The sequence below is a fragment of the Typha angustifolia genome, chromosome 15 (genome assembly GCF_048772165.1).
Source record: "Typha angustifolia cultivar Huaian chromosome 15, ASM4877216v1, whole genome shotgun sequence".
NCBI lineage: Eukaryota > Viridiplantae > Streptophyta > Magnoliopsida > Poales > Typhaceae > Typha > Typha angustifolia.
Genome location: NC_133253.1, coordinates 8,349,050 through 8,362,107, shown reverse-complemented (window position 1 = coordinate 8,362,107; position 13,058 = coordinate 8,349,050). Strand labels below are relative to the sequence as shown.

Genomic DNA, 13,058 nt, shown 5'->3' with positions numbered 1-13,058 from the left:
CTCCCTTCTTAATGTGGCCTTTGTCCTAAAGAAAGGCTCTATCAGAATCTAGCTCTACCGGAATCCACTCCAAAACCGCTAATAGAGTTCATGTCAACAATTGCAAATGAATTGAGATTGGGTTAATTGAATAAACTATAGATAAATTAGAGAGAAGTTATGATATGATATGATATGATAAACTAGATATAATATTAAATATAAATTTTGATAAGATAAATCCAAATCCAATCCTCTCTTTCTTCTTTTTCTCATATGTTTCCAAATTTGCATATACTTTTTATATAAAGCATTGAGTTTATTTATTTATTTATTTATATCTCCATATAATATTTAAGAGTATAGCATTTTTTTCCTTAGCCTTCGTCTCCAAAAATAGATATCTTTATATAATAATTTTCTTAGGTGGATTATTCGAATAAATAATTTTGTGCAGGCACCTAGTTTGATAAAAAAAAAAGACGCGAGATTCCCAACTATTCTGACTTCTGCCAATTGTAGTGTAAAGCGGATAGCATTAGCTGTATAATTCCTTCTCAATTTGATCTAATCTAGCCGAATTAATCGGACGATCCAGATTCGTCTCAATTCAAGAAGCTTCTCTCGCTCATTCCGTCGATCCTTCTTCTCCATCACGTATCCATTAACACCATCCCCCGACCACCAGAGCTTCCAAGTCCCGTGTCTCTCTCTCTCTTATTCCCTACTCCTTGGATCTATTTCGGAATTATACTTAGATATCCACGACTGGATTAAACCTAATCGGGGGTTCGCTTTCGGGGGATTGATTTGTAGATCTGTGCGATTTGGAGATCGGTTTCGGTTCGGATTAGTGTTCGGGAGATGGGATCAAAAGATGAGAAGCCGTCGAGCAGTGGATTCTTCTCCTCGATCACATCGAGTGTGAGGAACTGGAGCACCGCAGTGCATAAATCTGTCAATGGGTACGGATAAGTCGTCAGATCTGTCCCCTTTCTTTTACCCCCTGTGAATCATCTAATGGTATTTAATTGGGACTATGGTGGACCTATGGTTCTTACTAGGCTTCAAGTTTTCTATTTTGAAATTTAAAGTCTATATCTCTTTTATTATGCTAATCGTGAAAAGATTTTATCTTATCTATGTTCGAAATCCTGATCATGGTGAATTATTGCTGTTTGATGTACGTCTAATTTTATAAATCGGGAGTACTTCATAGTTCATCTGAGGATTTTTTGTTTTGTTCTTTAGTCGTTCACGTATCATTGAATTGGCCAAGCAAGTGATTTTAAGCTAATCTAGCTCTTTTGCTTCTTCATGTTTATCTTAAATTACATCTTAAACCGATTCATTTTACAGGGATTTTTTTTTCTCTAAATTTCTAGCTCTTACATTTGTGTCCTCGAGATGTTTTTCAACTTTTCCTTTTTCCTTTTCAGCAAAGGTACCTAGGGCAGGAAATATGAGGTTACACATGCCAATACTTGAAGGAAATCTTTACAGAAGATTATCTATTTTATGGTTTAATTCCTCCTATACATGCAATATTCTGTTTTTTGCTTGCATGTTTCACTTTTCAATTTTATAATAATATTTAATAGTTTTGGATAGGTTTCATTGTGAAAAACAGTATCTCTATTGTTGGCTTTTGCCTTTATAAGTTTGCACGGTGGAATTACAAAATATCTGATTTACTGGTTTCTGTTTCCTATTAGGATGTTGGGTTATGAAGGACTTGAAGTAATAAATCCTGAAGGAGGTACAGAGGATGCAGAGGCAGAAGCTCAAAGAGGAAGATGGAAGCAAGAGGTGTTTCTTCATTTGAATAATTATACTACTTTTCAAGATTGATATATGTTATTACTATTTTTTCCTCTATTGAAGTTAGTGACTGCGCAAGAATTTCTTTCTTTGCAAGATAAAATAACAATGACAACAAGCATGCTCTTAGTTCCAACTATTTGGGTTTTGGCAATATGAGCCCTTTCTATCCTTTTGGATCCATTTTGCTGGATTTCTTTGCAAAAGTTTTACAATTTTTAAACACAACCCTCCTTCATTCGAGCTTGGGACTGGCTTTTGAAAGATAGCACATTAAGTGTGCAAGAGCGGAGTTATACATTAGCTAAATTTAAATTGAACTGATTTAGGTCTTTTTGAAAAATGTTTAACTGCATTCGGAGAAAAATCAAAGAATCAATACAGTCGCAGACACAAAAAGAAGCCAGATTAAGTATTGTCTATTACACATTGAGTTTTATGTGATGTTTGTTGATGCAAGTTCTTTTCCCTTTTTTTTTCTCTGTTTGGCACTTTAACAATACAATCGCTTTGCAGGATCAAGATGGCTATTGGAAAATGATGCACAAATATATAGGAGCAGACGTGACATCATTGGTGACGCTACCAGTCATCATTTTCGAGCCAATGACTATGCTTCAGAAAATGGCAGAGGTTTGCACAATCTATATTTGCAATGCTGGACAATTCCTTACTTTTTCAAACTAATGAATATTGACTTGATCTTTGAGAAACAATTCTGCAGTCTTTGCAACCTTCTTTTATGATAGAAATCTATTTGTCCCAACTCACACATCTACATCATTTGATTCTTTGGGTTTTGCGGAACTAGGTTGAGATTTGATTTTACTCTATCATTCACTGAGCTTGACTGCAGTACTTATTATGATGCTGATGAAACAGTTGCATTCAAATGTAACATCTATGGTATATAATGATTGATACCTTAGTTTCCTTTGCTAGTAGGTTACACAGATTTATTTTATAAGGAGATATACGTTCTTACCTATGCTCTATTTTTTCTATTTTTGCTTATAGTAATAACTTTATTCTGTAACGATTGATATGTAGAATTATAGATGATTGCTGTAGTTAAGTGATTTTATGGTCAAAGCAAATGTAATATCACTCATCATGGAGGACTTATTGGGTACAATTTTTAGACCCATTTACTTTTAACATGATAACATGTTAACCCATTTCCTACATATTTAATCCGATAACACAACCGAATAACACGATTACCCATTTATAAATTATGACATTTTACGAAGGTAACATTTCTAATCTACCAAAAAAATAAGCATGATTATACAACAAAATTTAATAACCACATTAACCAGTAGTTTACATCATTATCTCTGTATCATGCCAATTTTCAACTAGAAAACTCTAAAACAAGTTAACAATAGTAACAAGTATCATTACAATAGTGTGATACCGTGATATACAAAATTACAAATGTCACCATAGTGTGATAAATAAATGTCACAATACTAATAAGTTGCAAGTTTACATATCATTAGTCTCACAATAGACAAGGCTATGAGTTGGCAATTTGAATGCAAGACAAAACAACACAATTTAACTCCCATTTGCTAACTTGCCAACACATTGAAGTCTTCTTCTACAAGCTCCATCCTGCTGATGAAATTTTGTAATGTCAATTTCAAATACATGAAACATTTGTAGAACATACAGAAGGAGAGATATGCAACATACCTCTATGTCAAAAAGGAACAGTTTCTTTCCAAAGTTTGCAGTCACCCTAATCCATTAAGATTTGAATTATTTTCAAAGATCATAATTAGAGGACAGGGAGAAAAGTCAGAAAGTGTTGTGTTCATATATGTACTCTTTCGTTCTACCTGGGCTGAAGATTAAAAGAACAAATTCTTGGTGCTATAAGACAACAGGTCCGTCAATAAGATTATCATTTGGTTTTTCAATACCGAGAATAACATGTCGAGTTCTATAAAACACTACATTTGATAACATGTCATGGTTTACATGGAGAGCTTGGCAATTGGCAATCTAGATCAATGACTTGAAGTTTCCTTCTCATGGAAACAAAGTGGATTGAAGGGCAAAAGATAGATAAATGAATGGCAATACCATGGTTCGAAGGTTAGGCTGATCCTCTTGCACTATTTTTCTCTTTCTCTCATTCGCTATTTCTCTTTCTTTCACTATTTTTCTCTCGCTTTCTCTCCCTACCATAGCTATTGCTTCTCCGTAATAGAAATCCAGCTCAGGCAAACTCTACCGACGCAAATCCAACTCTGACGACCTTGGCTATGTGATTTTTTTTTTAATTTCTCTCGTTCTCATCTCTTTTCTTATTAATAGTTTTTCTTCTTCTCTCTCTTTCACTGTGATATAGTTTTTTTTTTCTTCCACTCTCTCTCTTTCTCTACTTGTAGTAGTTTTTAGTAAGTTAGTATTTTTTTAGTTTTTATTTATATGTGAGTAATTATTATTTTCTCATTTTTTTAAATTTTAGATTTTTTTTGTATTTTTAAATAATATTTAGAATTTTATGTAATTAAAAATAGCCCGATCCGATCCTAGCGGCCGATACAGCCAATATGTATCATTTTTTTCAGGGTCCTGATCCCGATTTTTTTAACTTTGGGCAATACAAACAATGTTAGCAACATAAACAGCACGTATTGCACAAAATTTGAAAAAATTTTGCAGCATCAAAGTGTATTCTCACTGATTGCATTACTTATTCACTAATAATACTCAGTGCCCCAACCCCATACATTCCAAGAGACAAATTATTAATAATGCATGTAGAATCTACTTTACACTTTTCTCCTGAATAGGAAAGAAATCCCCAACTTTCACATGGAGATCTTGGCACTTGGCAATCTAAATTGAAGACTTGAAATTGCCTTCATGGAAACAAAGTGGATCGAAGGCAAAAGTATATGTAAACAAGTGACAATGCAAAATATATTAGCAACATAAACAACATATATTGCACAAAATTGTAAAAAGTTGCAGAACAATAAATGTATTTTCACTGATTCACTGCCACTTGTTCTATTAATAAACTCAGCAACCTGTGCATTTTCCAAGGGACATTATTAATAATGCATGTGAAATCTATTCTACACTTTGTTTCCAAAATAGAAAAGAAATCCTCAACTTTTTATGGAGATTTTGGTAATTGGCAGTTGAGATCGAAGACTTGAAGTTGATTTCTCACGGAAACAAAGTGGATCAAAGAGAAACTCGAAAGTCTAGATCAAAAATCCGATAAAAAGATCAAGAAGAAAAAGACAAACATATACACTAAGTATAGATACGAGTCTAGATCTTACCAAGAAGATGAAGATCTCGGCGTCTAGCACCACCGTTTGAGAAAGAGAATGAGGTCAATAGGAAGGTTTCGCGTCTCACTGTAAAGGGAACTTGGAAGTTAAAAGGTCACAACATCTCGCCTCAGAGGAACTTGAATGAAAAATTTTGCCATCTCGCCGTAGCGAAACTTAGAAGCACCGTCTCGCCCTAGCACCACAGAGAAACTGAGAAAGAGGACTTGGATTTGGGAATTGGAATAAGCTAGGGTATGGTGGGGTAAGCTATTAGTTGTATGTAGCATAGGTTAGCAGGTTATCCAGACACGACTAATCTAATTATTAAATGGGTCATATCGGATCAGTAGAATCAGTGATAAATCTGAACATGACCTGGTTAATAATCGGATTAGCCAGTTTGATGGATAAAGTGGATATCAAGATATCATGACTACTATTCTATGATAATAATGTGTGTTCCATTTAAAGGTTAGGTTATCGGGTCATGTTGAAATTTTGCCACCACCAACTCCTTTGCAATATCTTGATATCCACTTTAATTAAATGGATTTCAAAACACATTCTCTCTAACCTTTGACGGAAAGGAAAGAGCGGAGATATAAGACTCTTGCTTAGTGGTTTCTCATTTAACATTATAGATGCAACATCTTGAAATGCATAAAATTAAATAACCTTCAGCTGTTTCACTTAATACTCTCTATGATGTTGGGACTTGGGACAAGCAAGAAGCAAAATCTAGCTTGGAATGAGAATTGTCCATGAAGTCTAACCTTGATACTTTTGATTGGGCCTACTAAACAGAATTTATGTTGATATTCTGCATTTGTCTGCAAATGCTTTTGGCACTACATTTGTTCATTATTATAATCCAGTAAGCACAATGGTTGACACAGTTAATGGAGTATTGCCACCTGTTAGATCAAGCAGATGAATGCCAGGATCCTTACATGCGGCTGGTATATGCTTGTAAGTATACCTTCTATTTCCCTTTGTTGTTCATCTGCATTGGCCTACTTATGATGGAAGTTTCGACCATTTCTTCCAGCTTCATGGGCTATATCAGTTTATTATGCCTATCAACGAACTTGGAAGCCTTTCAATCCCATTCTTGGAGAGACATATGAAATGGTTAATCATGATGGTATCACGTTTCTTGCGGAGCAGGTTCCTAATTTTTTCCCCTTTACTTTTTGTGACAATTGTGCTGATATCTTTTTGATCATGCATTTTACTTGTGCTGCTTATGCTGGTTGGTTTCTTACATGTTTTCCAATGATGATTTAATTTTCTTATATTCATTTAGGTCAGTCATCATCCTCCAATGAGTGCAGGGCATGCCGAAAATGAGCATTTTACTTATGATGTAAGTTCCAAATTGAAGACCAAGTTTTTGGGGAACTCAGTGGAGGTCTATCCAGTTGGCAGGCGAGTTTCTATTTCATAAAGTTTTGTGCGAGAGATATCTGTACTGTGGAATTTCTTGTGTCATCTCTGTCCCTCTGGTATTAGCAATTAAGAAGCACATCTTCAATTATAATCTTGTATATATTAGCATTAAAATAAATATCTCTTTGATTATAATCTTTTATGTGTTAGCCTTTTAGGTACATAGTTGATGTAATTTAGACTGCTTAACATACTATTACGTTGGAACTATTAAATGATTTTGTTTTCTATGATGCAGGACTAGGGTAACTCTAAAGAGAGATGGTGTTATCTTGGATTTGGTGCCCCCGCCAACAAAGGTTAATAACCTGATATTTGGACGCACTTGGGTTGACTCACCTGGTGAAATGATCATGACAAACTTGACAACTGGGGACAAAGTTGTGCTTTATTTTCAACCATGTGGCTGGTTTGGGTATGAGTGCAGATCTTCATTTGATAGTTTTAATATTTTATCGATCTTTCTTGTAGTGTTTTCCAATTCATAGGTGATTTCATAGAGTAAAGGTTATCCCATTTGCTAATAAAGCATGAGATAATAGAAAAGACAAAGGGGCAACGGTCATTTCGTTTGTTACATATCTAATTTTAATACCTCTGCTATAAATTTTGGCTTTATTAGTCTTTCACTCTATTGGTTTCTCTCTGTTTACTGTATCACATCTTTTCTCTTATTAGAAGATGTTATTCCTGGTAGGGCTGGCCGATATGAAGTGGATGGTTATGTATATAATGCTGCGGAAGAACCAAAAATACTGATGACAGGGAAATGGAATGAATCAATGAGTTGCCAACCTTGTGACAAAGAAGGAGAGCCCCTGCCGGGCGCTGAAGTGAAAGAGGTCTTCTACTCTGCTGCACATGCTACGTTTTTCTGTAATTCTAATTTTCGACTTTTATCAAGCATTTAATAAACATACATGACCCTCTTAAGTTTGTACAATTTGCATAAACCACCCTTTGATAACTTATATTATGTCTTTGTTATTACATTTAGATTATAAAATTAACCTCCAAATTTGAAGTATCTATTACTAAGGTTTCGAAACTCGGTATCAGGATCGTAATTGGCTACTAAAGAAAACGATTCATATTAGCCGTATTGGCTGTAATGATTGTATAAGTTGTCGAATCATATTATTCTTTAATTATGTATAATTCTAAATATTATTTAATAATGCAATATTTTTTTAAAATTCTTAAAAAATAAGATAAAAAGAAGAAAATAAAAATTTATCACTTATGAAGCCTAAAAATGAAAGAAAAAGCTTACTCAAAACTATAATGAATTCTGAGTTAGAATTTGATAAATTTTTGTTCGTAAATTATTGTTGCAAAAGTAAAATGAAGAAAGAGATCTTTTCCTTCACTGTTGTTTTTCGATAATGAGAGTTAAAAGAGTTGCAAAGATAGAGAAAGAAATAAGGAAAAAAAAACACTCAATTGAATTCAGTAGAGTACAAAATAGGCGGAGAGGTTCATTGGATTGGCTACCGAATAAGCTTGGTGAAGTGTTAGAGATGAAAGGAGAGTGCATGTGAGAGATGGAGTAGGAAATAAAATTTTTTAAAACAAAGATAGTTCAGAACATCAATTATTAATATCTCTTAAGTCAGATCCATTTAAGATTTGACCTGAATATTAAGGAAATTTAGTTTCGGCCAAAATTAGCTGACCCCATACTGAAACCAATCACTAGATTGATTTCTGGTCGAGATCGGGATCAAGCTTAACTGATTTTGGGAACCATGTCCATTATAGTATTATACTACTATATTATCTGCTTGTTTTTTCTACATCATATTCAATATATATATCTGTTATTTGAAAAGAATAAATGATGAATCATTTGTAAGCATGAACCATGGAGGGAATCAATCAATGATCAGGAGCTACTTTCAGTTGATAAGTTAGGATGAAGTTAAGAATTACTTTCTGCTATTTTCTGAATATATATATATATATTATTTGAAATGAATAAATGATGAATCATTTGTAAGCATGAACCGTGGAGACAATCAATCAATGATCAGGAACTACTTTCAGTTGATAAGTTAGGATGAAATTAAGAATTACTTTCTGCTACTTTCTGAAATGATATTCTTATTCCTGAACATCAGGTTGCTGCATAACCTCTTTCTTTGGGGCCTCACTTAGATACTTAGATCACATGAAATATCAGCAAATTGAACAACTGAAGACAAAATTTTGTTTCTGACCAGCTTGGACTACACAAGCAAAATATATGAGATAACCAAATTGGAGAAAATTTGATCTTAGCTAATCTATCTTATGATTTGAAACCTCTGACTTATATATCGTGCATTTCGTTTTTCTCTTATTTTTAGCTTCAAATGTTTTCATTTTTCCAAATATCTTCTTTGTAACAACTAGTAACATGGTTTTAAAACATCAATAGCCTTGTTTTGATAGTGACGTAAATAGTTCTCTTTATTTAGTTAATAATAACAGTTCAATCAGGTGTTGAATTTGATGTTAGGTTTGCACTTAAAAATGTGTCATAAATGTGTAATTAAGATCCTATAGAAGTGGTACACATTATTGGGCTTGAAAGATTGCAGTGGCCATGTATCTACAGTATGGTTTTGATCTTTTGATATAAACTAATGCAGATCCAAGCATATATAATATTCGATAACAGTAATAACTCAATCATGAGTTCATGACTCATTGAGGTTGCTTCTGAAATATTCGGCACTGGAGTGCTAATGGATATTTTTTGTGGATATAATGTCTAGTATGCTGATATACAACAGGATGGTATAAGCTTATTACGGTCATATGGTGCAACATGTCATGTAATTACTATCAAATATCTGTTGCTAGCTTAACTGTGATATTACTAGAAAACTTCTCTATTGTATATAATATTTCTAATAATGCAGATGATATGCAGATTTCCTATTCTCCTCCTTTTCATTCTCTTTTATAATCCGATAAATTGGTTCCATTGCTTTGTAGGCAATCAATTGCAGTCAATGATGAAATTCTCTCTTTAATACTTGTTCTAGGTCTGGAGAGTAGCTGCCACCCCAGAGAATGATAAATATCAGTACACATATTTTGCACACAAAATAAACAGCTTTGACACTGCACCCAGAAAGTTGTTGTCATCAGATTCTCGTTTACGGCCTGATAGATACGCTCTTGAGAAAGGTGACATGTCCAAAGCTGGTTCAGAAAAGAGCAGGTGAGTGCTTACTATTGTGTACAAATATCAGAATGCTGATATCTTTTGCATCAGAATATTGAATAGATATATTCTACAGAAAGCTAATCTTTTCTGAACCCAGTTATATAATGACAGTTAACATTATGTAAAGGGAATTTTCTTCTTTAAAGTTTGAAAGCCTCTGATGGTTTCTAAAAGAGAAGGGGGTGTTTTGTGTATCACAACCTACATTATTGTCCTTTTTGCAGACGTGACCTTGTATTGATGTACTTCTCTAAGTAAAGAACCACCTATTTTCATTTTCCACTGTTAGTTGAAATAGAATCCTCGATTATGCATGCTATAGTTCAAATTGTTCTTCTCTAAGTAAAGGGTATTTCATTAAAATGAGGAGAATGCACCAAGAATATTCTTTGTTTACTGAGAACTGAAAATGGAGTTGATTTGCAAATACGTGAGAATGAGGTTTTTGTATAACTAGGTGATAATAGTGTTGATAAGCAAAAGAATCTTCTAGAGCGCATTGTTTCCTTCTAATTTAATACCTCACTTTGAAATATGTGGGTTTTCAGCCTGGAGGAGCAGCAAAGAGCAGAGAAGAGAATCCGGGAGGCCAAGGGGCACCAATTTGCTCCAAGATGGTTCAACCTGACTGAGGAGATCACCCCAACTCCTTGGGGTGACCTGGAGGTATACGAGTTCAACGGCAAATACACTGAACACAGGGCTAGAATTGATAACCCCGATTCCATTGAGGAGGTCAACAACTCCGTTAATTTCAACCCCTGGCAATACAGCGATCTGTCTGCAGAATGAGTAATTCTAATCACGAGCTACATAGGATGCAAAGCTTATGCATGTTACATGGTGACGATTATTCATGTACTCATATTATGGTAGCAGACAAGGGGGCTGTGTTGGGAGCATTAGTCTCATGTATTTATTTCTAGCCTAGATAACAGCAATGCAACATGTCATCCTTTGTTAGTTTCTTGTGCTTGCATTTCTATTTGTTATTTCAGCGTTAACTATCAGGTGTACATCACAGATGCTACATCATTTGATATATCTGAGCATAAATCAGGCAAAATCAAGAATGATTTACTGGTTTTATGAATGTAGAATGAGGTTTACTTTATTCAAGTACTTACTTCCTACAATGTTTTTCCACAAGCTACTGATACTATAGCAATTCATCCATTTCAGGAAGTCAATAGTTCAAAGGATATGCTTTTATACGGCATATTTGCGTGCAAATAAAGCACCAAATATAAGCAGGAACTCAGTAAGAGCTACCGTGGATATGATCTGCACTCGTTCATTGATTGCATTTTTATGATAGCTTTGATCGTTCGTGAAATTATGGCTGATCTTATCAGGCCTGCATCAGATATGTACCACCGTTGTCCGATCGGGGAACGCCGGAAACGAACGATCCACCCGTAAAGATATCCCCTAAAGCAGAGCCATCATGCTACATAACATCGTGCTTCTGTCTTGATCCATATATATATATATATATATTAAACTCTAAAGACTAAATCTAGGATAATCTAATGGATGTTGTGGTATGATCATATAGTAATCTTATATTTCTTGTCTCATTTGGATAGCTGGTGGGGCCACCAGTCTTTAGCCATCAGATCCCACCTCAGAAGGACAATGTCATACTAAATAAATTGGGAAATAGAATAAAGGATTTATACATAAATAATTGCCATTACATTCTTTAAAATATTATAATTGTCACCAAAATTATTCTGCTAGTTCAGAAGTATTATTCCATTAGTTATATCTAGTTAATCATAATTAAAATACTATTTAAATTTTTAAAAACTATTTTGCTATTGCACAACGAAAAGTATTCTTTCAATGTGAGATAAAAATTACTGATAAATATTTTATATTCTAAACTTAAGGGAGAATATTCTAGTCATTAGAATGTGTTTGTTAATTTAAAAATAATTTGTTAGGAATATTCTGTCAAAAAGTAATCATAAGTAGACAATAATAAAAAAAAATCAAAAAACTTTAGTGGCAATTATAATACAATGACAAAAATAATATTTTAGAAGTTTTAAGTGGCAATTATATAATAAAAGTGGTACCCGCGATTCAGGTAACTTGTAGCCAATCCTATCTTTTGCCAAATGAACAACCATTTTTTGGCACATTTCAAATTAGCCCCAATTTTTATGGCCAAAATCAAATTATCTTTCTAAACTTTCATTTTATATTACTTTGCCCATTTGATTTGGACTAAAATATGAATCTGATCCAAATTCAATAGAGAAAGTATAAAATGCTATAACATGATATTAATAACCCTATTATTTTGAATAAATATAAATCTTCAACCTTTGTTTTTAAGATAATTAAAAAAGTTATATTCTATAATAATATAACGCCCTCGCCCGGTGGCACCTACACACTCACGCGTCCATATGGTATGCGTGGTGCACACGGTAGGATGGATGGACCCGTCATGCAAATATACACCTGTATTTATATATCCATCTCAAAATAAATCATACTATCATTCCAATAAACATGTAACATATCAATATCTAAATTCATAATAATTATACTATATTACTATATAACTTATCGGTTTTACACAAGCCACGACAAACCATCAAGATATAGTTAAAATAATTGACATACAAGTAGAGTATAATTCAACTTATATTATACAAAATATCATATAATACAATGGGGTACAAATATATCTCATAACAATACAACTTAATTTCTATATACAGTAACTTCTATGATATCCCACGTCCAGCTTACTTCATCTTCACTCCGGAATGTCTCTTCAGCATATTTCAAATCTTTATTAAATACTTTATATATGGGAGAGGGTTTTAGAAAATAAATAAATAGAGTTATAAGCTAAAGACTCGATAAATAGATCTTACCCTAAATTAGTGATGCCAAATAAATAGTAAATTATGTACTATATAATATAAATTAGAAAGAAACATCATGTTATGAATGAGTAAATAAATGTATCATCAATAATATATAGATGTATGGTAAATATTATGTCATAACAGATCAAGTATATGATTCTCGATAATATATAAATAAATTTTCAATCATACCATCATCATAACTCTCTGAAATATAACAGATATGATGATATTAAATACAACCACAATGATGCATAATGATCATTCGATAATCATATATATTAGATGATAATGGAATCATATGTATTTATCAATATCTCAATTATCAATGTCATTTGTAAATAATATAATCGTACTAGACTATGGTGCATAGTCAACACTTGGTACTCAGTCGCA

At 33.3% G+C, this 13,058-nt stretch overlaps 1 protein-coding gene across 2 annotated transcripts; it reads left to right on the top strand.

The window, feature by feature from the left end:
• Nucleotides 1-554: 554 nt before the first annotated feature.
• Nucleotides 555-10,847, top strand: LOC140777812 (oxysterol-binding protein-related protein 3A-like). 2 transcript variants are annotated; one of them, XM_073122185.1, is made up of 11 exons: nt 555-681; nt 796-944; nt 1,695-1,788; nt 2,317-2,433; nt 6,002-6,074; nt 6,154-6,272; nt 6,412-6,533; nt 6,793-6,969; nt 7,252-7,396; nt 9,587-9,765; nt 10,320-10,847. In XM_073122185.1, the coding sequence occupies exons 2-11, from the start codon at nt 844-846 to the stop codon at nt 10,561-10,563; spliced, it is 1,371 nt and encodes a 456-aa protein (XP_072978286.1). In that variant the 5' UTR covers nt 555-681; nt 796-843; the 3' UTR covers nt 10,564-10,847. The 2 variants fall into 2 exon arrangements, with proteins under 2 accessions (XP_072978286.1, XP_072978285.1); XM_073122184.1 differs by having other exon boundaries at nt 580-944.
• The last annotated feature ends 2,211 nt before the right edge of the window (nt 10,848-13,058 follow it).